The sequence below is a fragment of the Octopus sinensis genome, linkage group LG9 (genome assembly GCF_006345805.1).
Source record: "Octopus sinensis linkage group LG9, ASM634580v1, whole genome shotgun sequence".
Lineage (NCBI taxonomy): Eukaryota > Metazoa > Mollusca > Cephalopoda > Octopoda > Octopodidae > Octopus > Octopus sinensis.
In genome coordinates, this window is record NC_043005.1 from 31,842,500 (window position 1) to 31,869,110 (window position 26,611).

At 35.2% G+C, this 26,611-nt stretch overlaps 1 protein-coding gene across 2 annotated transcripts in view; it reads right to left on the bottom strand.

Moving 5' to 3' along the window:
- Window positions 1-6,776: 6,776 nt before the first annotated feature.
- LOC118764817 overlaps window positions 6,777-26,611 on the bottom strand; it is a 52,743-nt gene continuing 32,908 nt past the window's right edge. Inside the window, exons 1-2 of one of the 2 annotated variants that reach the window (XM_036505870.1) lie at window positions 10,476-10,498; window positions 6,777-9,169 (exon numbers count right to left, since the gene is read on the bottom strand). In XM_036505870.1, coding sequence (XP_036361763.1) covers window positions 7,255-9,153 — 1,899 coding nt within the window. In that variant the 5' untranslated portion in view covers window positions 9,154-9,169; window positions 10,476-10,498 and the 3' untranslated portion in view covers window positions 6,777-7,254. Of the gene's footprint in view, window positions 9,170-10,475; window positions 10,499-26,611 lie in introns of those variants that run through there. The other variant, XM_036505869.1, reaches the window with a different exon arrangement.

Genomic DNA, 26,611 nt, shown 5'->3' on the forward strand with positions numbered 1-26,611 from the left:
GGCGGTGCTGCTTCTGTTCTTTGTGGAGCTGGTGGTGGTGGTGTTTGGTTGGGCGGCAGGCTTGTTGGTTGCTGATGTTCCTTCGTTTATTTGTAGAGCTATTTAATTAGTTGTGCATATGGCGTTGTGGATAACAGTGCTGGGTTTTTTCTCGGTTTTTGGTTTTCTTATTGTTGTTGTTCGTGATCTTGTTGTCGTTATTGTTTCTGTGTTAGTGGGCAACTGATTTTCAGATGTGATTCGCTACCACAAAAGTAGCAACGTGGCTTTCTGCCTACGACGGCCACATGCAAACTCGAATCGTCTGTCAGTTTGATTTGATGTGGAATTTTTCCGAAATTCATCGGATCAATTTAAGCAAGAATTTCAACTCCTTAACTAATCCAATTTTGCTGGTCCAGGACAGCGATTTCCAAGATATGGATTTCGTCCTCGATGTCGTAACAAATGGCAGACACAAGCCATTTTATTTCTATTTCAGGGGTCACATTTTTTATTTTTATTTTTGTGACCCTACGACCAAGGTATGTAGGGATCATTATTAAGTTGTTGCATTCAAAGAACTTTTTGGAGAGGTCCTTGGTTCTTTCTTCACTGTTGAATCTAACTTCGATCGTGGCAAATCTGTTTCCCCTCGTGATGTAGTCTTTAAAGGCCCATATTGGCCTCAAACAGTTTTCTACTTTTTTTGAGTGGCCGTTTTGTATAGTTTTGTTTTTAGGTTGTCTTGAAAATAGTTGTTTTTGAGATTTTTCTGTGATGCTTTGTGGTGTCTGTAGTTGTATGGTGTGTTCGTCTGTTTTACACATTGTCTTGCAGGTAGGCAGTTCTTCCTTCGAAAAGAACATGATTTTTTTTCTTTTGCTTTAAAGTTGCAGCAAAATTGTTTTGAGTATTCGTGTTGGTTGTGGTGGTGATGGCGGTAGTGGTGGTGGCAGTGTTTATAGTAGTAAACGTATTTGTTTCTTTGTATCTCCTAAAACCTGTGTATGTTCAAGCGGAACGGATTTAGCTTCCCTCGCCTCTGGCAAGTCGATGGCTTCCTGGCTTGGCTTAGCCATTTTCGTTTTGAATATGGCTAGGAAACCGAAGAAAATTTTTTTTAATTTTGGTAATAGCAGTAATTTGCTATTACAAGATTTACTGGTGTTGAAGGAGATGGTATTAAACACCTACTTCACAAAAAATATTCCACAAATTTACAGTACTTCTACACACAAAAAAACTTACTTGGAGCCGGTTTTTCTACAGTCCATTCAGGAGAGGGAGAGAGAGAGAGAGAGATTTCTTTATTGGCCACGCAGGGCTGAACACAGAAGGGACAAAATACAAAGTAGAGGTTTCCTTTTTGAGAAGAAGAGAAGGAGAAAAAAATGGTTCGAGTTCCGATCAAAAGGGATCATGAAAATAAAAAAAAATGGAGCCCATCAATAGGGATCGTGTATCACAGAAATGTCAATATAAAAAGAGAAAACAGATTAGGTTTGTCCGTAGATAGAAAAGCCTACGGAAAAGACCACAGGAACCTTGGGCAATAGTGTCATGCAAAAAGTAAACACATTACAGTAAGTGGCTCTCTGTTTTCCTTTCGTTTTTTGTGTTTTTTCTTTTGGTTCATAGGATTACGCTCAAGCTGGCTCCGTCATTCATACGTGCCATCCTTGCTACATTCACCCATCTTTTTGTGAAACATTCCCTAGACAAAACTTCCCTCTGTACTCTCACCTTCCTCTTCAAGTGATACTTGAAGTTGATGAGAGATTGACCAGAGAGTAAAGTGTTTGTCTCTAGACCTTTCAGACGCGTCCACCATACACATTCTTTCGCGATAGCCACAAGTACGATGAAAATGGCTCTTCCTTCCCGTTTCAAGGAAGGAGGCGCGACAGTATTCCCGATAGACTAGGTTTATAAATCGACTCGTCCCACACGCAATAGCAGTTGTTCGACATAGGCCCACAGGTCGGAAATGGTTGGACACTGTATGAGTGCGTGCAGGACGGTTTCGTCGCTCTGACCGCATCTCGGACAACAAGCCCTGTGTTTCTCGAGCCATGCCTGTAGAGCTTATCCCGAACGGGTAGTGCTTCTCGATAGCACTGCCATGCCAGGGATCTCTGGAAGTTGTCCATAGGTCCCGGCCCGAAAGTCGTCTTGAACAGGCGGGTCAGGTATTTTTCGTCAACGCCTAGGTTCGCCCCGAGATTGTCGTCGTACCTCCCCTCCACTAATCCCCTATAGAATGCTGTGGTTGTGTTAAAGTCGCTCAAGGTCGACCCGGGACGGCATAGTTACCTGAGAGCAACGCGACATTTGCGGTGACATTCGCCCTTCCTCAGACCCTTTTGATCCACAACTGCCGTTCGAACAGGGAGACGAGCTGCGGGAAAGCGCGCCTCACAAACGGCGACCACACCTGTTCCCCATTCGTCTACGTAGAGCCGGAGATGTTGCGCGTGTCTGAACATCATCATAAGTCTGGTCTCACTTATGGCTATGATTTCTAACTTGTGTGACTTTATGTCACTTAACAGGTACCCTTGTTTCCAAGAGGGCCCCAAGCCACGCACATTCACACAACCAATCTTGATTATAATCCTAGTGAATTAAAACACAAACGAAAGGAACAGAGGGTTACTTACTGCTCGAAAGTTTTTGCTTTCCCCTCCTTTGGTTTGTCGTCGAGGAGATCCCAATACAGTTTCTTTGCAAGGTATTCTTGGCATTTACTAACCGCACTGGGGAAAATTCCTTTTAGTGTGTGGTGTAGACTTCGTGAAATGTGTAGTATTTGGATGTGCTCCGGTGGTGTTGTGCATGAGTGATTGTTTTTATGTCATCTTTTGTTAGGTTTGTTTTTTATTTGATGTATTCCACTGAATTTAGGTAAATAATCCTTCGAACAGACGGTCAGTAGCGACGCCTGCTGGCTTCGGCTACTCTGCATTGATAAAGGGAAAATACCCTGAAACATGTCAGCAGATGCCTGACCAGCAAGGGGAAGCGGCTGACCTCCCGTATTCGAAGGTTATAATGGACACAGGTTCGTGTGTCATATAGCGAGCTAGAGGCGATGGCCTCTTGGAGCTAATCAACGGCAGCTTTTGTCCTATACTTATGGACTGCCATATTAGCTTGGTCTAACTATTAATATCCAGTACCGCTGCCGTAGTCTCCTCTAGAGATACTTAGAAATAATGATATTTCTATTGATGCATATATATATATATATGATAGACCGTTAGCCACTACACACATTTTTTTCTCCTTGTTTTTTCTGTGTCCCTTTCTGTAGAAGAGTATAGGCTCGAAACGTAAAAGCCTTTTTCTATTCCTGAACGTTATACTAATACGTCTGTTTGTTTTGTACACCACCTGTCTTCGTCTTTTTTCGTAAAGTAAGAGTGTGCGTGTGTGTGTGAAAAAGACTTTTGCATTCGAAGTATGGTGTTGATATGGTTAATACCATCTATTGCAAATGTTTTAAATTCGTAATATTAAGAGCGCTAACTTGATTGCTTCAAAAGTTTAATATTTTAAGCTGTAAAATATTAAATTAGCACGAAGTCTTAAGGATGCTGTGAGCATCATCCTGTTTAGAAATGTGAGCTAAAATCTTAATTCAACCGCCAGAAACATTTTGCGAGGAAACGGACAAAGCATCAAAAAGCATACCTATGAAGATTATGCCGTACAGATGCTCATATACTATTGTTCGCCCGAGAGATTTAATCTTCCTCAGTATGCGTTACTGGGCAAAAAATTCCAAATCTGTCCCGTTATATATTCATTAGCGCTGTGGCTTGTATTGCTCCAAAATCTTGCAACGCATGGTGCAAAATATTTTTGAGCAAAAACATTCGAATGTTTACATTCGAAATAAAATGTTCCTATTTTTAATACCATCTATGGCAAATATGTTTACTTTTTAATAGTAAATGAGAATAGAAAATCGTTGATAAGCAGCGCCAAAATTAAACGGTTAGAGTGTATATTATCAATACATCACGTGATTTCGAAATTTAACCAATAAGGTCTTGTTTCTCTTCAGAAACATCTACCAACTACTCAGGGAGGGATAGGGATATATATATATATATATATATATATATATATATAAACTTCGTGTTTATCAGTATCTACATGGGTTTTCTGAAATCTGTCCCAGGTCTTACACAAGCAAAGGAAGAAACTGTGGTAAACACTCTGCAATCAAAGTTAAATTTTCTTAAAAGTTACGGATATGTTGAGAATGTATGGAGCCTACTTTTATAGCAACAAGTGTTTCCTGATACCATTCTTTCTTCCCCCTCCATTTCATTTCTGCAATGCTAAAATGAGTCTAAAAATATTTTATCTACAAGATTATTTCTCTTTTATTATCAGAAAATGCGGAAACTGTTTTGCAAATTTATAAGTTAGCTTTCTAAACACGAATATAGTTCATGTCGGATTCGAGTGAAAGGAACAGTTCAACCACAAGGTTAAGACATTTCATGCTTTGAATATTGTTACATATACTGAATGAGACCAACTGTGGCGTAACTTAAATTTCCTTTACACAATCATTAGTCCACCATACTATACAGCATCCATGGAAGTGATTTCAAAACATTTAAAATAAAATGCAGTGAATTTTATGTCTGTTCTCAGAGAAATGACCGCCACGGGAGAGAAATTAATTCTTGAAATTCAATATGACAATTAGCAGTTTCTTCACTTAAAAGCAAGTTTTCTAATTTAGTTTTCATATTTAGATAAATTCAAATTTAACAAGTTTTTCGTCTCTAGTTTTCTTTAAAATGTACGAAATAAAATTAACTGGCGATAAATTAATTTAAATGATCAATTTTAAATAGTGAGTAATCAGCTTTTGCTATTCTTTAACAAAGATCTCAAGTATCCATTAGCTCACTTAATTATTTTTAATGTTGAACAATATGTTCATTCCTATAAGGCAGTCTCGTACACCAAAATTAATTCAACAGTTTGCTATGCATTTCAGAAAAATCAATTTCTAGAAACAAATAATATTTCTTCCTGTGCGTGAGAAGTTAACACCATGGTAGACTGGAAGATAGACTCAATATCAACAAATTATGTCTGCAACAATTGTTTAACAGACATAAAAGTCCTGATTTAGCAGACATAAAGGCGTTCTAATTGTGACTAACCATCCTGTGTCTTTTTATATATCAGGGACTATATAATCCAAGGTTTCTTATTTAAGATGGATTGGTATGATTTGCGGGCGATTAGGATGTCGTTTCTGGCAGGTCAAATGACCATGTACATGATCCTGCGTTTGAATAATCCTTGTGAAAAGGTTCCACATTCAATCAATTCAAATGACATATAATCTAACGACAACACCTTACTATTACAGCACGAAATTATTCGCTAAATAAGCTGCTGATCTACCTTTGGTTAATTCTAACTAAAAAACAAAACCGGAATGAACTTTGAGACCGAAGACACCACGCGATTTATGCAACTAAACTTGAAAACAGTTCTATATTTAAGAGATGAGGAATTATGCACATTATTTACATTTGACGGATATTTGTCCTCATCTTGTTTGTTGTTAATACAACGTTTCGGCTGATATACCCCCAGCGTTCATCAGGTGTCTTGGGGAAATTCTCATTCTTAAGGCATTTTTCGATATTATTATTATTCAGGTCACTGCTTGGAATCGAACTCGGAATCTTGGGATTAGTAGCCCACGCTCTTAACCACTACACCATATGCCCGTGGAGTGAATATGGAGTGAATTTTAGGGCTTATAAATCTAATATTTTCCTATCCTTCCTTAATACCGGTTCCCATATGCTATGCATATCTGCACTGTCTGCTTAGGAGGTTGTTGTGTCCTAGCATATGTGCTGCTTCTTTTAGTTTTCGTGTTTTCCACTGGTGTTCTCTGTCTATTAATTTAACTTCATCCCACAGGGGAAGGTGGTCTCCACTTTTCCATACATGATCAGCTATACCTTATTTTATCAATATCTCCTTGTGTCATGTATGGAAAAATGGAGACCACCTCCCCTTGTGGAACGAAGTTCAAATAATAGACAGCGAACACCACTGGAAAATACGAAAACTAAAAGAAGCAGCACCTTTGCTAGGACACAACATCCGCCTAAGCAGACCGAGTACAGATATGAATAACATATGGGAACCGGCATTAAGGAAAGATAGGAAAATATTAGATTTATAAGCCCTAAAATTCACTCCATATTCTCTCCACGGGCATATGGTGTAGTGGTTAAGAGCGTGGGCTACTAATCCCAAGATTCCGAGTTCGATTCCAAGCAGTGACCTGAATAATAATAATAATATCGAAAAATGCCTTAAGAATGAGAACCCAGGTTCGAAATTTCCCCAAGAAGGTATATCAGCCGAAACGTCGTATTAAGATGAGGACAAATATCCATCAAATGTAAATAATGTAAACTTGAAAACCTTTCTTACATATTCATTGATTGGGATTTCATTGGGATTAAAATTCAAATGAATTTCAAAGTAGGATTTTCATAAAATCTTGGCTTTGGAAATGGCTCAAAGTCACCAATATATGAACCAATTAAAACAGATCTAAAGAGTTAGCCCGTTTTGTGTGGGAGTCAGAAGCAAAATAAGAGTTAAACATATTACTAAGAATCTGGAATAACGTTTTCAGAATTGGCATTATGTTCAAGATTCTTAGAAGGGCTAATCGACTATAATACTCCACTTGTGCTTTAATAACCTCGAAAGCGTAAAAGCAAAGTTAATTTTGGAGGAATTGAACTCAGCATGTAAATAACCAGAACAAATACTTCAATGTATTATCCGACGTTCTAAAGATTCAAGTAATCAACCTAAACTGATATCAATTCAAAGAAAGATTGTATATTAGCTAAATCATGGTTTTTCCAGCCAAAACCGATTGCCTTTTATGATTGTATACAGTCGTTTGGGGCCACCAACGCTCCAATGATTCCCTTTGGAGGAATAAAATTAAGAGCAACCTTAATGGTATTTGACCTCAGAATATGAAGAGATGAAACTAACAGGTAACCAACTGTCTTTATCAATTTCATTGCTGTTCTATAATGAATAAAATGGATCATGTTCATTTAAAATACAATTTCTATAGAAAAAAAATCTAAATGACAACTACCAGTTTTGCACCCATTTTCATATTTCATAAAAATGCTTTCACAAGTAAATATTCTTTTACAGTTTCTAAAATCGCTTCAGGTTCAAACATCAATTTGAAACCGAAATAAGCCGTTTTTCTTTGAATAAATCTGATTGTTCCAGCTCCATTATACCATTCCATTTATCAATATGCAGATTTATAAATGGATAATATTTCGTAGAAATTGGCTGTTTTTCGTTATTTGCATGAAACCCTCCTTTCAAAACAGAATTTCGGCTAAACACATCGATTGTCACTTCGTGTATATTAGACAATGGACTGGGTGACAACTCAACCCATTTGTTCCCATTTAATATATCATAGACAAAAACTCTTGTGATAAATGGTGCTACATGCTCTAACAAAAACAGTTTCGAAGAATAAGAACAATAGTGAATAGAGTCAAAATGTGCCGCAAAATAAAGAATATTTTTTGAAAGTGTCACGTTGTCAGGGCGGAGTGGGCGGTAAGTGGCGATGGGTATATTGGCAGTTATGGTATTGTTTCGATCGAGTATTGATGTAGCTGTAAGTGAGCCAGACTTACACTGATCTATAAAGGGTTTACTCAGATTTTCTTTAATGATATGTATGTCTTTGTTGCGGAAAAGAATCATGCAGTTTACTGACGCAGCCCAAGATTTCGATTCAAAAATAATTCTGAATCGCTTATTTAAGCTGTCATATCGTAGAATAACGAATTTATCGGCATTGAGAAGATCGTTATCACATTCGCAGAAGGTTAGAAAAATATAAATTGTATCAAAGATTTCTGGGTCCGCCTCTATTTTCATTTTGCAGTCACCTTTCCAATCACGAAACACAATGCTAGCCGAGATTTTCCAAACTTTTTCGTAGATTTTAATCTGTAATCTGATCCCTTTACCGAATGCTGTGCAACATGCAATATGTATGCCAGTATTCAAACAAAAATACTGGCTAACTAGTAATCTCTCTACCGTGTGGGGAGTTGATATGAAACAAGCACACCAGGATATCATATTCAACATTTTTATTTTATGTTCACATTCGTCTAAAATCACTATATCGCTCCCAAGAATACCAATTACTTTGCTGGTCAAAGTCGCAAGTATTTTCATCCATCTATTTTCTGCTGAGAAATAAATAGCTAAATACTCTCTCTCTTTCAACACCACAACCCAACTGGCATCAACAAATGGAGTCATTTTTTCGCTTATTTCTTTATTATAATATAATCGCTTCAAAAAAGATTTTTTTTCAGATTCACCTTCGTTCGTTTGGTTCATTTCTTTAATCACATGCTCTAGGTACATTTTGGGGATAAACTTCGAGAAATATTTATGAGCATTTGCAAGTCTTTTTGAAAAATCTTCCTCTACCCAAGAAATAAGGAACCTGTAAGCATTTGTCACTTTCCTTGGAAACGGAGCATGGTCCAACAAGTATGACAATTCTTTATCTGCGGTAAATTTAAGCATAGTCATCATCCTTTCCTCCCAAAATAATTCCTGCATTAAAATCAAAGCCATTTTTTCAATTTCCCAAAAATGAAACTTTCTCGCAATTCTCCAAATTTTTAAGCAACTGGTAGGTCTAATTCTAGTCAAAAGGAATTGTTTCGTGTGAAGCAGCAATCGTTTAAATGAGCAATAATGACAAATTTTCAAAATCCCTTTGATGTTGTAGTTACCTAGACAGATTTGTCGCTTATAAAGGTAGTTGATTATGCTTTCTAAGTAAGAGAAATTACTACAAACATGTGAGAGGTCTATATAAATATGATGACCGGAAGCCACTTTCAGCTTTTCCTTGAAGTAATCACTCTCTGCTGCCAGAAGAAAGCTATGAACAGATATTTTTCGGGAGTTTATTTGCAAAGTTACGTCGACGTACTCCGAGTTCAGATATTGAAGGTGCAGTTTTTGAATGATGCAATTTTTAGAGATGTCACTAAACTCCAACAACTGTTGATTGTAGACCGCCATTATTTAATTGATGTACCTGAAAATAGTTAAAAGAGTCAATTAGAAAGATTTTCAATTATTTTTTTTTTTAGAGATTATATCAGGTAGAGTCTATGATCAAAAATATACCTTTATGTTCAAAAGTTATTTGTATTAAGTTTGTTTTTCCGATCTCGGAGACTAGAAGATTGGAGTGAAATGTTGAGACATTGCACGCAATCAGAGATCGTGAATGGGAGAATAAAACTTTTAAACGTAGAAGCTGTTAGATTTTTCATAAATTAAAAATTGAAACAAATAGAATACAACTTTAGTAGGGAAATAGTTAAAATATATTTTCAATAGCACATTCACTAAATGTACATTATATTATCGATCTCTCAATGATAATCTTGAAACGATTGTTATTTATTTCGTATTCGATGAAAACATCAAAATACGAACTTTAGAAAGCCTTCACAAGTTTCTCCGGAAAAATAAAACACTTGTTGAGAAGACAATGCTACTTACGATGAAAAATAATCAAAAGGTTAAATCTTATTTACTGAAGAACAAAGTGCAACGTTAGATAGCAAAGCTGTGATTTTTCAGCAGAAAAAAACCTCGTATCTACAATGGTAATTTCTTTAGAAACTTTTTATTTTTTAGGTACATGGAAATTTAAAATAAATGTTACTTACTGACTAATAATGGAATTCGTTTTAATTCACCACGTAATGGGAGAAGTAAAAAAGAAAGTATTTTCGACACAATCGTAATGCAAATAAACTCAACATAGAAATATATGACAATTTACTCAACAAGATTCAACGACTATCATGAAATGTTTGACAACCGGGATTAATCTCTTTCTTTCAAAAGTTAATGATTTTGAAATGTTTTTATTTAGTCATGTTAGCTGACAAGTCGGTAAACAAATGAAGAAAATAAGGAGCTGATCAAGTTTTCTACAGATTGTTTAGTTAATTATGCCAAAAACATTTTATTGACATTAAGAGCTTTAAGGAAAACTCAACAGAAAGAAATAAAAGAAAACTACTAAGCTAGTTGTTTAGAAGCAGAGGACATCCAATTAACATAGTATTGAATATGTCCGATAACATATATATAGCCGTGCCGACTAGTGAAAAATTTATTACATTATAACAGTGATATTTAATTGATTCACTAAATACAAATGAGCAGAATCGTTATTATCAAACTAAATAATATAAAAATATGTCACTTCCACTCTTTAAAAACTTAAATTTATAATAAATTTTATGAAAAAATAAGATAAATTTGAAACGTAGAGTCAATTTAAATGTCAAAACTAGAAAAGATAATTGGAAATAAAAATTTACCTCGATATTAACCGTAACTCAATAAGTAACACCTCTCAAAATATGAAAATAGGGTAAGGAGGCATTTAAACTTGTTTTTATCAAATTAAAAAATGGACGAGTTCAAAGGTTCCTGATGAACTCTTCTAGAAGGAAAAAAATTAATTCTAGATAACTCCTCGTGGTTGTTGTTTCAAATCATAGTATGAATAAATGTCAAAGAAGTTTATGATGCGGGTTCGAATTCTTTCTTGAGAATTATAAAACTAGCATTCCGTCGGTCACGACGATGATGTTCCAGTTGATCCGATCAACGGAGCAGCTTACACGTGAAATTAACTGAACACTCAACAGACACGCGTACCGTAATGTAGTTCCCAGAGAAGGGACAAGGCTGATCCTTTGAACCACAGGTTCAACTCACTTTTGCCAGCTGAGAGGACTGAAGCAACGTGAACTAAAATGTCTTGCTCAAGGACATAACGTGCCACCGGGAATCAAACTCACGGCCGTAAGATCGTGAACAAAATACCTTAACCACTAAGCAAAGCGCCATCACCTTGAGAAATACTAAGTCATCAACACTATCCTAACCCTATCAAGAAACTTTCTCTCACACATTCTTTCTCCTATTTTCTTTTCTCTCTCTCTCTCTCTTTCTCTCTCTCACACACACACACACACACACACACACATACACACTTTATTTCTGTCTCACTTTTTCTCTCTCATCCACTTTCTCTCTCTCTCTCTCTCTATCTCTCTCTCTCTCACACACACACACACACACACACACACACACATTTCCTCTCTCCCACTTTCCTGGTTTTCTCCCCTGCACACACACTTTCTAACCCACTTTCTCTCTCCCTCTCCCTTTTCCTCTCTCTCTCTTTCTCTCTCACTGTATTATGTCTCACTCTCTACCACTTTTCCCTCTCTCTGTAGTTCTCTTTCACTCTCATTTTCTTTCTCAAAGAAACATTGTCAGGCCACATAGAATAGAAAATCTCAAAGTTAGATAAAAGTCTCCGTCATTATAATGTCTTATTCTTGTAACATTCAGAAAGATCTGCCATGCATTTCTGGCAGATGAATGAATTGAACCAGTAACGGTTTTTACTCAGAAACAATAAAATCACAGGAGTTGTATGGAACTGATTACTTATGATCAGGCTGTCTTACATCCTAATTCATTTTGCTTCTGTCTATGCCATGATACCGGCAGTACAGGTCTTATACAACAATAAATCACCTCTGTAGTATCCATATCAATAAATACGAGTTTCAAATTTTGGCACAAGGCCAGTAATTTCAGGAGTGGAGTTAAGTCGATGACATCGACCCTAGTACTCAACTAATACTTATACGAAAGGGATGGAAGGCAAAGTGGACCTCGGCATAATTTGAACTCAAATCGTAAACACGGACGAAATATTGCTTAGCATTTTATCCAGCGTGCAAACGAATCTGTCAGTTCGCCACCTTCCTATAGCAAGTAATATTATGCTTTTTCATTTAATTTTATTTTCAACTCTTCAAGCCTCAAATTTCTGTAAAATCAAATAATAAAAGACCATACATTCACAGTGCTTTCTTAAATATACTTCAAGCCTAGCGTATTTAGTGAAGGGGAAATTGGTATGTTGCGATAAATTAGGGTCTCCAGTCAGGCAATTGTGCTACAACTGAAGGATTGCAATGAAACAATTGTCTTGCAGCTGAAGAATTGCAAAAAGCAATTTTACTGAAACTGAAGGATTGCAATAAAGCAATTATGTTGCAACTGAAGAATTATAATACAGATACTGTATCACAACTGAAAGATTGCATTAAAGCAATTGTCATACAACTGAAGGATCATAATAAAGAAATTGCGTTATAACTGAATGATTGCAATAAAGCAATGTACTGAAACTGAAGGATTGCAATAAGGCATTTGTGCTGCGACTGAATGATTATAATTAAAAAAATTGCAATAAAGCAATTGTGTCACAACTGAAGGATTTCAAAAGAAGCAACTGTGCTGCAAGTGAAGATTCATAACAAAGAAATTGTGTTACAACCGAAGGATTACAATAAAGCATTTGTGCTGCAACTGAAGAATTATAATCAATTGCAACAAAGCAATTGTGTCACAAGTGAAAAATTGCAATAAAGAAATTGTCATACAACTGAAGGATTAGAACAAAGAAGAAATTGTGTTGCAACTGAAGGATTGCAGTAAACTAATTGTGCTGCAACTGAAGGATTGCAATGAAACAATTGTGCTGATACCGGAGGGTTATGTATTCTGTTCACTGGACATTTATAAGAACTTCTTAATTACTTTAGCCTCCTTCGAAAAATCAAAGACACAATTACCACACCAAGTAAATAGTTTGTACTGCACCACACTGATATAGAAGCACATCCTGGTATAAAAATACACCCTGATTTATTCATTGTTTCAATAGAAGGCTTTACTTAAGCTGTTTAATTCAATTCTTGTCTGTCGTTCGTCGATAAGTCAGAGAATTTCTGAAACCTTATTTTTAAACTGTTTTCTGTCGAATATATTCACAAGCCACGTATGTAGGATTGGTCATGTATGTGAGCATTGAGTGGAGATGATTGATGTCAATGATCAGCAACCCTTCCATGGCAGATTTTGGTTTTGAAGGTCTTTTTCAAACCCCATTGACATTACTGATGTTAATATTTTAATTAAGATCAAGCAATGAAATATGTCTATTGTCAAAACTGTTTCAGTATTTTGAATTTGGGTCAATTTCAAACCCACAATTCTTTAATTGCTTTGTATTCCAGATAGAAGGAATTGTTAACTTCTTGATAGTACTCGAATAAGTTTAGATTTAATTGGAAAGTCTAAGAGAAATCATTAGAAAACTTATTCTATTTTTGTTGTCTCACAGATTTAATAGTGATATAGATGTTTGTTTTGTCAATGTCAGCAATGATCGTCGAAGTAAAAATTCCACCGAGAAGCTATTTCACATAGTCTAGTCTGGATAAACCGAATTGAAAAGTAAAACGTATTTCTTGTAAATATATAATAGAAAACTTAGGCTTGGTATTCAGTGGGCTTATAACTCGAAGACCTAGCTTACTAGGAATTTGTTTACGCCATAGGGAACGTGGTTACCTCAAAGAGAACGGTTTTCCACTGAACAATCTTCTTGTTATGGGCAATATTCTTGCACATTCTTCTAACTTTATACACCGAATGTCAGAGGTGTTTAATTGTAACAAAATCCATTTTATGTCTTCCAATACCATTCCTCTTCTGCAGCCCGTGTAACAGTAAAAAGTATCAATTTTAGGCCTGCTTTGAAACGACTACGTTTAGTGATAAGACAGTAAAATGATAGGAAAGATTATATCATTGCAGGTGTGAATTTAATTAAGAAGAGGGCTTCTAAATGTTTTAATTCTGATTGGTGAATATTGTAGCATGATACTCTTCAAGGGACTCTGGAGTTTTTGAAACAGTCTTAATTTTATGAAATTGCATATGGACAACTCCAAGAGAGCATGACTAACTTGGGTGAAAACCATAGAAGAGAATTGTCAATCGACGATCTGAAGGAACTCCATGAGGAATGTGCTGAATCCTTACAACAACGACTGAACTTCGAACAATGCGGCAATATTAGTAGAACTATACGAACAATATCAGTAGAACTAAAGAAGGGCTTTTTCCTTAGCTGGAACTTACAGATATTTTGAGCTCGTTGCAGCAGTTCTTAGAAGATCACTCTAATTATTTTTCTGATAAAGTGTGGCAAAACTTTGGGACTCTCTAGAAAAATAGGCTACAGCAATTCCACCTTACATATTTTCATTAAAATGGTAACCTAAGAATCTTCTACGTACTTCCTATATATATATATATATATATATATATATATATATATATATATATATAATATATATATATATATATATATATATATATATATATTATATATATATATATATATATATATATATATATATATATATATATATTATATATATATGCATACATATAGGCGTAGGAGCGGCTATGTGGTAAGTAGCTTGCTTATGAACCACATGGCTCCGGGTTCAGTCCCACTGCGTGGCACCTTGGGCAAATGTCTTCTACTATAGCCTCGGGCCGACCAAAGCCTTGTGGGTGGATTTGGTAGGCGGAAAAGTGAAAGAATCCCATCGTATATATGTATATATATTTATGTGTGTGTGTGTATGTTTGTGTGGCTGTCCCCCCTCCAACGTAGCTTGACAATCGATGCTGGTGTGTTTACGTCCCCGTAACTTAGCAGTTCGGCAAAAAGTGACCGATAGAATAAGTACTAGGCTTACAAAGAATAAGTCCTGGGGTCGATTTGCTCGACTAAAGGCGGTGCTCCAGCATGGCCACAGTCAAAATGACTGAAAGAAGTAAGAAGATTTTTAAAAAAGAGTATACATACAGGTAAAGGTAAAAAAGTGAAGTCCAAGGCTATATTGCAATTTGATGGAGGAGATAATAAAGATAAACGTAACAGGATGGGGTAGATGGGATGGTCCTTATAACAGGGGTCATGCGTTAGAAACTAAAAACTATGCAATAGAATAGTAATGAAATTTAGTTAAGGTAAACAGAGTTGGGGAATCATTCCGAAATTATATCAATAAATAAATAATTTGGGTATAAATTAAGTGTGGTGTTGTTATTTACTAACTGTCATCATAATACCCCTATCAGAAGTGGGAAAAGACCAATGTCCATCCTACAACGTAATTACTCAGCTAATATTAAAAAACACTACCGTTTTGTTGGGTCTGTTAAAACTAATCAATAAAATACAAACAAATTTAAGAAAAATTCAAGGAAAATTTAAGAAATAATGGTCTAAGGGGCTTTAAATACTAAGGTGGATAATAAGAATAAATATGTACAGAAAGGAATATGAATACAATACGTCTGTGTGTGTGTGTGTGTGTGTATTGGGTGTGGATATATATGTGTGTGTATATATATATATATATATATACCGATTAATGTGTGCGTATATGTATCAGTGTATGTATACGTAATGTGTATGTGTGTATATGTGTATATATATATATATAAGAGATAATGGTGTCATTGAGAACCAAAGGTGTCAGGTAATGCTGAATAAGTGCTATAGACAGACCATAGTTAAGTTCCAGATATATATATATATATGGATAAAACTTTCAGAACGTTTGTGCAAGCACATATATTTGTGCATATTTATATGTATTTACGTATATACATTTCGTGATATAATAAACCCTACAGTTTTTTTTAATGAAAGTCTATAAATATTTATTTTCCTTACATAATTACCAAATATTCATGATTTTCCTAAATTTTAATATTTTAATATTTCTCGTATATTTTAATATTTTTCATATATTGTAATATTTTATCAAGTATTCAAATATTTTATTACCAGGTATTGCTTTTAAAAGCTTATTTATGTGAACATTAAAATATTGTAATATACGGATAGTTACTGGTAAAAGCAACAGCTTTTCGTACATTTTAATATTTAAATGTTTTGCACAGGCGCAGGAGTGGCTGTGTGGTAAGTAGCTTGTTTACCAACCACATGGTTCCGGGTTCAGTCCCACAGCGTGGCACCTTGGGCAAGTGTCTTCTACTGTAGTCTCGGGCCAACCAAAGCCTTGTGAGTGGATTTGGTAGACGGAAACTGAAAGAAGCCCATCGTATATTTGTATATATATATATATATATATATATTATATATATATATATATATATATATGCGTGTGTGTGTGTGTGTGTTTGTGTGTCTGTGTTTGTCCCCCTAGCATTGCTTGACAACCGATGCTGGTGTGTTTATGTCCCCGTAAATTAGCGGTTCGGCAAAAAGTGACCGATAGAATAAGTACTGGGCTTACAAAAGAATAAGTCCCGGGATCGAGTTGCTCGATTAAAGGCGGTGCTCCAGTATGGCCGCAGTCAAATGACTGAAACAAGTAAAAGAGTAAAAGAGAGTTACCTCCCTTTAGCTATAATTCACATAAATAAAAAAAATTTTCAGTTAGAAAAATATTTTTTCAAATAGAAAACTATTTTAAAAGTATTCATAACATAATAACAGATTCCTTTCTGTACATATTTAGTCCTAGTATCTAAAGCCCCTTAGACAATTATTTCTTAAATTTTCCTTGAATTTTTCTTAAATTAGTTTGTATTTTATTGATTAGTTTTAACAGACCCAACAAAACGGTAGTGTTTTTTAATATTAGCTGAGCAATTACGTTGTAGCATGGACATTGGTTTTCCCCCACTTCTGATAGGGGTATTATGATGACAGTTAGTAAATAACAACATCACACTTAATTTATACCCAAATTATTTATTTATTGATATAATTTCGGAATGATTCCCCAACTCTGTTTACCTTAACTAAATTTCATTACTATTCTATTGCATAGTTTTTAGTTTCTAACGCATGACCCCAGTTATAAGGACCATCCCATCTATCCTATCTTGTAACGTTTATCTTCATTATCTCCATCAAATTGCAATAAGATGTGATCTCACAACATCTGAATATAGCCTTGGACTTTACTTTTTTACTTTTTACCTTGTATCCTTACCGTTATGGACTTACTGACTCTCTGATGAAGCTTTGGAGTTCAATTTTAGTATGATATGTCAACTTCAGCATACTGGACCTCCAAAGTAGAGACAGCTGCAAGAGTGGAGTTGTATTTATTTATTTATTCTTATGATTATAATAAATAAATCTTACTGATGTTTGTCAATTGAATCTCTTCTCCATTTTCTTCCTTGCCTTTTATAAATTCAGGATAAACTTTTGTTTACGTCCACTTGTACCTATTATTCAATAGTACTATTTCCTTCCAACAGTAAGACTGTGAATATAAATAGGTATCTTTCCAGTAGTATATTGGATATTTATTATCCCTTAGATGGTTGTCTAGACTCTAACTCATATATACTTATATATATATATATATATATATATATAGACACACAAAGGTGTAGATGTATATATGAACATGTAGACATGGGTATGGCTGAAACAGCTGTAAGATGTAGTTTATATTTATATTTATATTTATTTATATTCACTTATACATATTGTACTTATTGTATCATATTACTCATTGATGTGCATTGTTTTGTTCTGTACTATTATATTTGACCTTGATGTTCATATGTAGTGGGTTAATAAATTATGTGATTGGGTATTATCTGGTAGTTGATTATTGATTAAGGTGTATTTCTCCATTTTCTTATTTTGTATTATTAATTTGTGGTAAAACATTTTACCTTTGCCCATATAATACAATAAATGAATTAATTGCATCACAATTCTTAAAATTTATGTATTAACTTTGTTGGGTGCTTTACTGGCAGTATATTGGATATATGTTATCCCATGGTGGGTTGCACTCACAACCCCTATCTCAATTTATATATATATATATATATATATATATGCATACACACACAAAGGAGTAGATGGCATGTATGCGTTTCATACATTCTCTTCTGGCTTGTACTTGTAATAATAGATACTTTGTAAATGTATTCATTAGACAGCAGTGCCGTAAATTGAAATGTTTTATAATTGTACCGTATCATGTCTGGTGACAGAATTTATCAAAGTTCTATATATTTGGTGCATGACTATACTATGACTTTTTCTCAGACTTACTAGACTGTTACCAGTAAATTAGTGCCTTTTGCCGTTATTTTTTTCGGGTATGTTTTGAGTGCTTTGATCTGTTTCTGAGTTGGTACCGGAATCAACCATTTTTAATTCAATTATAGAAGCCATAAGTGAAGTGGTGTCTACGTTACATTTACATGAAGGGGTTTCGTGTTATATCTCATTCCGGAGTAAAGACAAGGGTTATCTGCGTGATCACGGTTTCAAGCCACAAGAAGATGATTCGGAGTCGTAGTACAATCGAGACAACGTCACTGCTACATACCTACCGAGGTTCGTCCAATATACTGCAGGGTGAAAATTTATACTCCACTCATAGTTGTTTAACATACGTAATCCGTAGTTTCTATGGTCATGGAGTGCGTGTGCGCGCATGTGTGTCTGAATGCTCAGCGTGAATATAGTTCAATATGTTATAGTTCTAGGAGGTATGTGTAGAGGGGTGTTTGATGGTGTATGAAGAAATTCTCGTTATGGTAACAGATGGTAGATGGGTGCGGTCTGGATAATGGGAGAGAGCGTTATGCCTCTTGTAGTGTTGAGTACCATATATATATTGATGGGAGGAACGACGGTATAAATGACAGCAATGTGTTGTTTTTGAAATCATTCTGATATCATTGAATGTTGTTCCTTGTTTTGTTGTAGTAGTTGTGGTGTTATGGGGTGCTATGTAGTGGATGGGGTAGGATGCGGAGTAGGTTAGCGAAATTGCATTTGGGATCCGCTAGAGACAAATATGTGTTTGAAAACTTATAATTTGATGTGTTTGGGGAACCGAAATTTTTTTCTCTTTTATTGAGTAGGTCCGCCGACAAGGTTAGTATCTCGGATTTTTTTCATACGATAAAAATTGTATCTGCGACTTTGCTTTGATTATAATGCACCAACTAGTGGGTGTGTTACTCAATCTGCAGTCTTTTAAGCTCCAAATGAATTTAGACTGTGACTTTGAGTTGCACTTTTGCAAATTTCTGAAAGAAGCTGTGTGGTGCATAAATCTATCCTTGAAAATATTTATTGACACAAGCATGGGCAAGAAAATAGTTTGAATAGATAATTCCTAGCTGTTAAAAGGTTCATTGATAAAAAGTGCATATCTTCAAACACTTCCATTTACCACGACAAAGATATTCCTATATACTCCCTTGAGAAAACGGAGGTAATATGAGATAAAATAATTTTTAACATAGGAGGAAGGAAAAGAATTAGAGAAAATGAAGGTGAAAGCAGAGATAAAAGTTTAAAATAACATTGAAATGGTTGTGTCTAAAAGCAGAACGGTAGGGTAACAGAACGGAGAAAGTTAGAGAACAGGGAGAGTGGGGAGCAGACCGAAGGGAAGAAGGGAACAGAAGGAGTGAGTGTAGGGGAGCGATACGAGGGAGAGTAGGTGAGCAAAACGAAGAGAATTAGAAAATTGGAGAGCAGAAAGGGAGAGTAGGAGAACAGAGCTTGATAGTGTAGAAAAATAAAATGAGGAAATGGAACAGAACGGAATGATGTAGAATCTGAAGGAGAAACGGGTGACGGGGATAAAAATAGCAACGAGATAATGACTCCGAAGACAAAAAGGCGAGCCATCAGAAGATGAAGGAGTTAATGATGACGATAAAGAAGTAAAACGGGAATAGATAAAAGAAATTTAATTTACGAGAAATTTTTATTCAAAAGCCGAATAAATAAAACACGAGAACATTACAGAAATTTTCAATAAAACGCTTATTATAAAATAACGAGCCAGATACTTGGAAAGGAAACTAAACGGAGCAAATGTAACAAAGCAATAACTACTCAGTGGCGTCCACTAAACAAGTATTATGTTCTTTTCATGTCGCTTTTCTAAATATTAATGAAGTTAATAAAGAGAACAAAGATGTTGTTCTACCCAAGTAGTTCTAACAATGTCCAACACCATGAAAAAAGACAACAACAAAATAGTTTTAATTATCCAAGAAATATATTTGGTTACGATTTAAAAGAATGAAAGGCCTTATTAATATACAAGGCGCCAACATGGTGATAATCTTACAATTATAATTGTCTGCATTTTAATTTTTATTCAAAGCTGGAACCGCTTTTCTTCTCTAAATTTGCTCATGCCTTTAAGAAAACATTTTTCATGCTTCTGTAAAGATTCGTGAATTCAGTTATTATATACTGCAAAGAAAACAAAGGCGATTTAAGGTAAAAGTAAAAATCATCTTTCTTAATGGTGAAAAAGGGAGGCTGAGAAAAATTTAAGTTAAATTTAAGCAATAAAGTGAAGATAAGGAGCAATCGAGTGACAAAACCTTTTAAACGATAAGGAGAAAGAATGCCAATACGAATTCATTGAAATAATAACAAACTTATTTTCTGGAATTGATTAGATTTGTTCTTACCACCAATATCTAATAGGCTAGGGAAAAGTAAACTACAGAGTAATTATAAGACTGGCCTAAAAATGACAATCTTAATATGAAAATGGAAAATCTAATTATGATGACTCAAAAGTATATGATTTAGAGAAAAAAATTAGTTCATGAAAAAAGTAAGGAGAAAAACTATCAAACTTTGAGAGAAATTGTAAATAATGCATTGCAATGAAGATTACATTGTTAATAAATCGTATAAAATGAGCAAAAAACGATTATAAAAATGTAAAGAATATGTTTTGGTGAGCAAAGAAAAAAATACCAAACCGAACAAGTAGGCAAGGCAATTGAAATAAAACTCCTTGAGAAATAGGTCGGAGCAAAAACTAGAAAATGGTTGATGTAAAATCCAACGTAATTATTGTGCATAAATAAGAACTTGAAGCATAACTGATTGGAAAAGGAATGTGCTGACAGTTGATGTCAAGATATATAACTAACGATTGATGAGTGTATTATATATATATATATATATATATATATTATATATATATATATATATATATATATATAATATATATATATATATATATAATATATATATATATATATATATATATACATACATAAATACATACATACATATATATACATATATATATCTATATATATATATATACATATATATATATATATGTATATATATATATATATATTTATTTTATAGAAGGAGCTTGTACAGGACTAGAACTGTTTCATTCAAATGAAGATGATTTCATTTGAATGAAACAGTTCTAGTCCTGTAGAAGCTCCATCTATAAAATAAATTAATTTGCTCTGCTATGTATTGAGTACCTTATTTACTGTGGTTAACCCCGACTCAACCCGGGACCTACATATATATATATATATATATATACATACATGCATACATACATACATGCATACATACATATATATGTGTGTGTGTGTGTATATACACCTGTCTGTGTTCGGATTGTCTTTGCACAGGGGCCATCCGGACCCCCGCCTTCGCTTTGAACAGGAATTAATCTTCTCTCTTCGCCACATGGGCACAACTCCCCTCCCCTTTTCATCTGACTCCCCTCCTCTCTTCTCTTCATGTGACACCTTCTTCCTCTCTTCACTCCTCCCCACCTTCTTCCTTCATCGATACCTCCTCTATCCACACCATACCCCCACACATCCCACTCCCACATACCCCACCCCACCTTCACATCCCCACAACCCAACGCCTTCATACCACACACTACCACACCACATCGCACCACCCCGCACACACTAGCACTGACTATTTCCCACCATCCATCATCCACACACCCACACCTTACAGACGCACACATCGATATGTCAAAGTCACCAGCCCCTATCCACACGCGCACACACACTTTCACATACGCACTCGCACGCGCACATTTGTTTTGGGATCACTAATGATTTATTATCTCCCCTTCTTCCCAGCTCTCCTGTCTAACTGCCTTTGTCCAGCCAGTCGCCATGATTGACCGCTAACTCCAAAAATTTTTTATTCTCTCTCTCTCTTTTACTCTTTTACTCTTTTACTTGTTTCAGTCATTTAACCGCCTTTAGTCAAGCAAATCGACCCCAGGACTTATTCTTTGTAAGCCTAGTACTTATTCTATCGCTCTCTCTTGACGAACCGCTAAGTTACGGGTGCGTAAACACACCAAGATTGGTTGTCAAGCGATTTTGGGGAGGACAAACCCACACACACATACACATACATATACATATATACGACAGGCTTCTTTCAGTTTCCATCTACCAAATCCGCTCACAAGGCTTTGGTCAGCCCGAGGCTATAGTAGAAGACACTTACTCAAGGTGCCACGCAGTGGGACTGAACCCGGAACTATGTTGTTGGTAAGCAAGCTACTTACCAAACAGCCACTCCTCTCTGTTTATTTTTTCGTGTTCCTTTCTGTTAAGAGCGTAGGCTCGAAACGTAAACGACTTTCTCACCTTCCCGCGCATCAAACTAATACACTTGCTTGTTGTTTATACAACTATCTTCATCTTTTGTTTTTCTGTAAATTTCAACTATATATACACATATATATTTTTTTTTTTTTTACTTATTTCAGTCATTTTGACTGTGGCCATGCCGGAGAACCGCCTTTAGTCGAAGAAATCGGTCCCTGGACTTATTCTTTGTAAGCCTAGTACTTATTCTATCGGTTTCTTCTGCAGAACCGCTAAGTAACGGGGACATAAACACACCAAGACTGGTTGTCATGGAGATTGGATATCAGGATAACTGTCAACCTCAGTGTCTCTTATTTTGTGATTCCGTTGTTTGTTGTTCCATTTATAATATGACGGTAATTGATAGTACAACGGGGTTTTAGCGAAAGAGTCGTAGAGCTAGGGATCGCTGACCAGCAGTTTCTGTAGTGAAATATATTCTTTGCCCATTCTCTAAATGAGCAGAGAGTTGTTTTACTGGAGGATATCGTTCATGAATAGGGAAGCTAAATGTTCTTCAAAAAGTCTCATTGCTGCAAATATACCGCCCCATTTGGAAGTGTGTCGCAACATCTTGAAATTCTGTTGTTGAAGGGTGAACACTGTAGCATCAGAAACTTTATTAACATATTAATAAATGTAGTTATGGTGCCCTTCTTCTGTATGATGGATATCCATCATTACCAGTTTGCGTTTCTTTAACGAAATTTTTAGGATAATGTTTCATACATTTTTTGTCTTTCATGCAAGATGCAGTTGAGCTAAGGTCACTACATGGGGGATGAACCATGCTCGATTTCACAATTTCGTAAAGTTCTTTGTCTTTTGTGGGGTTTGGAATTTCTGCTGAAATTATGGAATCAATCTCATCAGTTTGAATTTTCTGCAAAAACCAGATTAATATATGTGTGTTAGGTAGGCCTCTTTTTTGCCATTCAATTGTATACATGTAGCAACGTACTGGTCAAAATATGTAAGACGTAGTTATGAAGTCCATCAATTTCAAAACCTTGAGATGAAAAACTCTTGCAATTAGGTTGTGTCTGTTGATGTATAATTGTCCTGAAAAATGCTCAGCTTGGATTTCGTTCTATTTAGGATTGCAAGTAAAAGTGATGACAAGATCAGGACGTCCATAATTACGCACGTAAGTCATGGCATCCTGTGTTCTCTTGTGCATATATCTTGGGTTTCCTGTAAAACTGGATGGGAGAATACAAAGATGTCCAAGCCCTGTCCAAGCCCTGTCCCAGCAATATCATTGTTAATGCCATCTCGTAAATGCACGAACTATTCTGAACGTAGTTCTTTTTGGTGCATTTTTATGTAGCACAACCTTTCCGGCTCTATTTTGGCATACATATCAACAACATACAGGTAAAAAAAAGACCTTGGCAATAGTGAGAATGATTAAACGAATTACTTCGAATCATCAAGCGATGAACATAATAATCCCTACACGATGCAGTTCTTTTGGAAGTGATTCTTCCAACTTGTAGTATACCAAAGTGGTATCCATCTTCTCCGTTAACAAAAAGCAAAGGATATTGTAAAGCATCATATGAACCTTGAGTTTCATTTATGAATGTGATGCTATTGTCACGATACTTCAAAACAATATCTCGTTTACCATGTTGTTCTCTAACCATAATAATTGCCACTTCATTACACTCAGGAACATTGAATCGACAGACATGTTCTCCTGCTGGTCTTTTGTCGGCATCGATGACAACTTGAAAGTCTGCAATTGAAGTATATTCTAAAGCAAGGTTCGCCAAATGGAATCCGACGGAACCTCTAGGAATCGACGAGGAATTACAGGGGTTCGATGATAGCCAAGGGGTCGAATGGGGTCGGCGTGCGAGAGACCAGCTCACCCAGATGAACTGCTTGAAATATTTAGTCAGCTCTATTAAACGTGGGAAAACATGATAAATTTTCACTGCAGTGAGTAGTCTGCTGTTGCTAATGTTCGATGTCTGATTTCATAATCTGTATAGTAATCGAAGATTGAGAAGCGTGATTGAGGGAATGCGGAGTGTCAAATGTTTGCTTATGGAAATGACCAGGCATGCTGGGGGAGATAAGATACTAAATACATATCTCAGAAACGTTTTTATTGGTAAGTCATTGTAGGTGTTGGATTTGTGAATCTGGAATGTTGATCACTTGAACGCTCGCTACGCCGTTCTTTGTGCTGTGGTTGTCTCTCTATCAGCGAATTGTCTGATTTGAGTGTCAATATTGCGGCGAAATATTTTGAGATCAGAAGTCTGAGTGACTTTTGGTATAAGAAAACAAGTAAAAGGTACCCACACCTTAAAGCGGCAACTGAGCCATTCCTTCTGGCATTTCCCAGCTCCTATGTGGTAGAAGCTGGCTTCAGCCATACAAACACAATCCTCAGGAAACAGAGGAATCGTCTGAACCTGGAGGAACGAGGCGATTTGAGACTGAAACTGTCCAACATTCAGCCTGATATCAATGCCTTGATACAAGATAGCCATGCTCATACCTCAAATTGATAATGTCAATTTCAATAAAACATATTCCAGCAATATGATGCGTTTTTCACATTTTCTAACCGCAAAAACAATTTCATAAAAATTGAAAGTTTGATATTGTATATTTGTACACGTTGTTTTAAATGTAAAAAGTGTCATCTTCAGTAGAATATGTTGAAGAAATAAATTAATGTAAATTTGACAAAAGTAAATTGCCGTTGAACATGCTTGAAATCCACGGGAAATCTGCAATTAAATATCGTATGTTTGAAGTTAGCTGAGAACTTTATGGAGAAAATATAACGAAAAAGTGACTGTATAGAGGGGGATAAATAAGGGCGTGTAAATATGTGGTTTCAATTAAGAAGAAAATAGTTGTTTTCGAAGTCATTAAAAAAATATAAATGATTCGTAAGAATAGCTGAACGTTTAAACAATACAACTAAATACAGTTTTGTACTTAAGAGATGAGGAATTATATACATTATTTACATTTGGCGGATACTTGTCCTCATCTTGTTTGATGTTAACACATTTCGGTCGATATACCCTCCAGCCTTCATCAAGTGTTTTGGAGAAATTTCGAACCTGAGTTCTCATTCCTAAGGTATTTTTGATGTTATTGTTGTTGTTGTTGTTGTTATTATTATTATTATTATTATTATTATTATTATTATTATTATTATTATTATTATTATTATTATTATTATTATTATTCTGTTTGACTTTTGCTTTATATTTGTACAAGTTTGCTCCAAGTCTCACTCAGAGATCTCAAGAGACAACAGGTTGGAAGTTCATGTTGTTGTTATGCCTAGTGTGCCATATATTTGGTTTTGTATTTAGTGTTGCACTAGTGAATGTCTAAAAAAAACATACGAAAATTATGTTTGTTTTAAAACTTGAGATTACATAGAAAGTATTTTGCGTAGGATATGAGCAGTTCCCATGAGCACTATCTTTTGAATTTCTGCCATTTTGGGGTTTCCTGGTATCTGAGTTAGGTAGCAATCAGCCCCTTTTGCTATCATTCCCAGGGCACCTATGACAACAGGTATTGTTTTAGTCTTCAAGTTCCTCATTTTACTGATTTCTATTTCAAGATCTTTATATTTGCTCAGTTTTTGGTAGGTCTTGACAGATACGTTTATATCGATTGGGACAGTCATATCAATGAGGACGCATGTTCTTTGTCTGAAGTCTTTCAATATGATGTCTGGCCTATTTGCATCTATCTTTCTGTCAGTTTGAAGTTTGCATCTATCTTTCTGACAGTTTGAAATTTGCATCTATCTTTCTGTCAGTTTGAAGTTTGCATCTATCTTTCTGTCAGTTTGAAATTTGCATCTATCTTTCTGTCGGTTTGAAATTTGTATCTATCTTTCTATCAGTTTCAAATTTGCATCTATCTTTCTGTCAGTTTATTATTATTATTATTATTATTATTATTATTATTATTATTATTATTATTATTATTATTATTATTATTATTATTATCATTATTATTATTATCATCATTATTATTATTATTATTATTATAATTATTATTATTATTATTATTA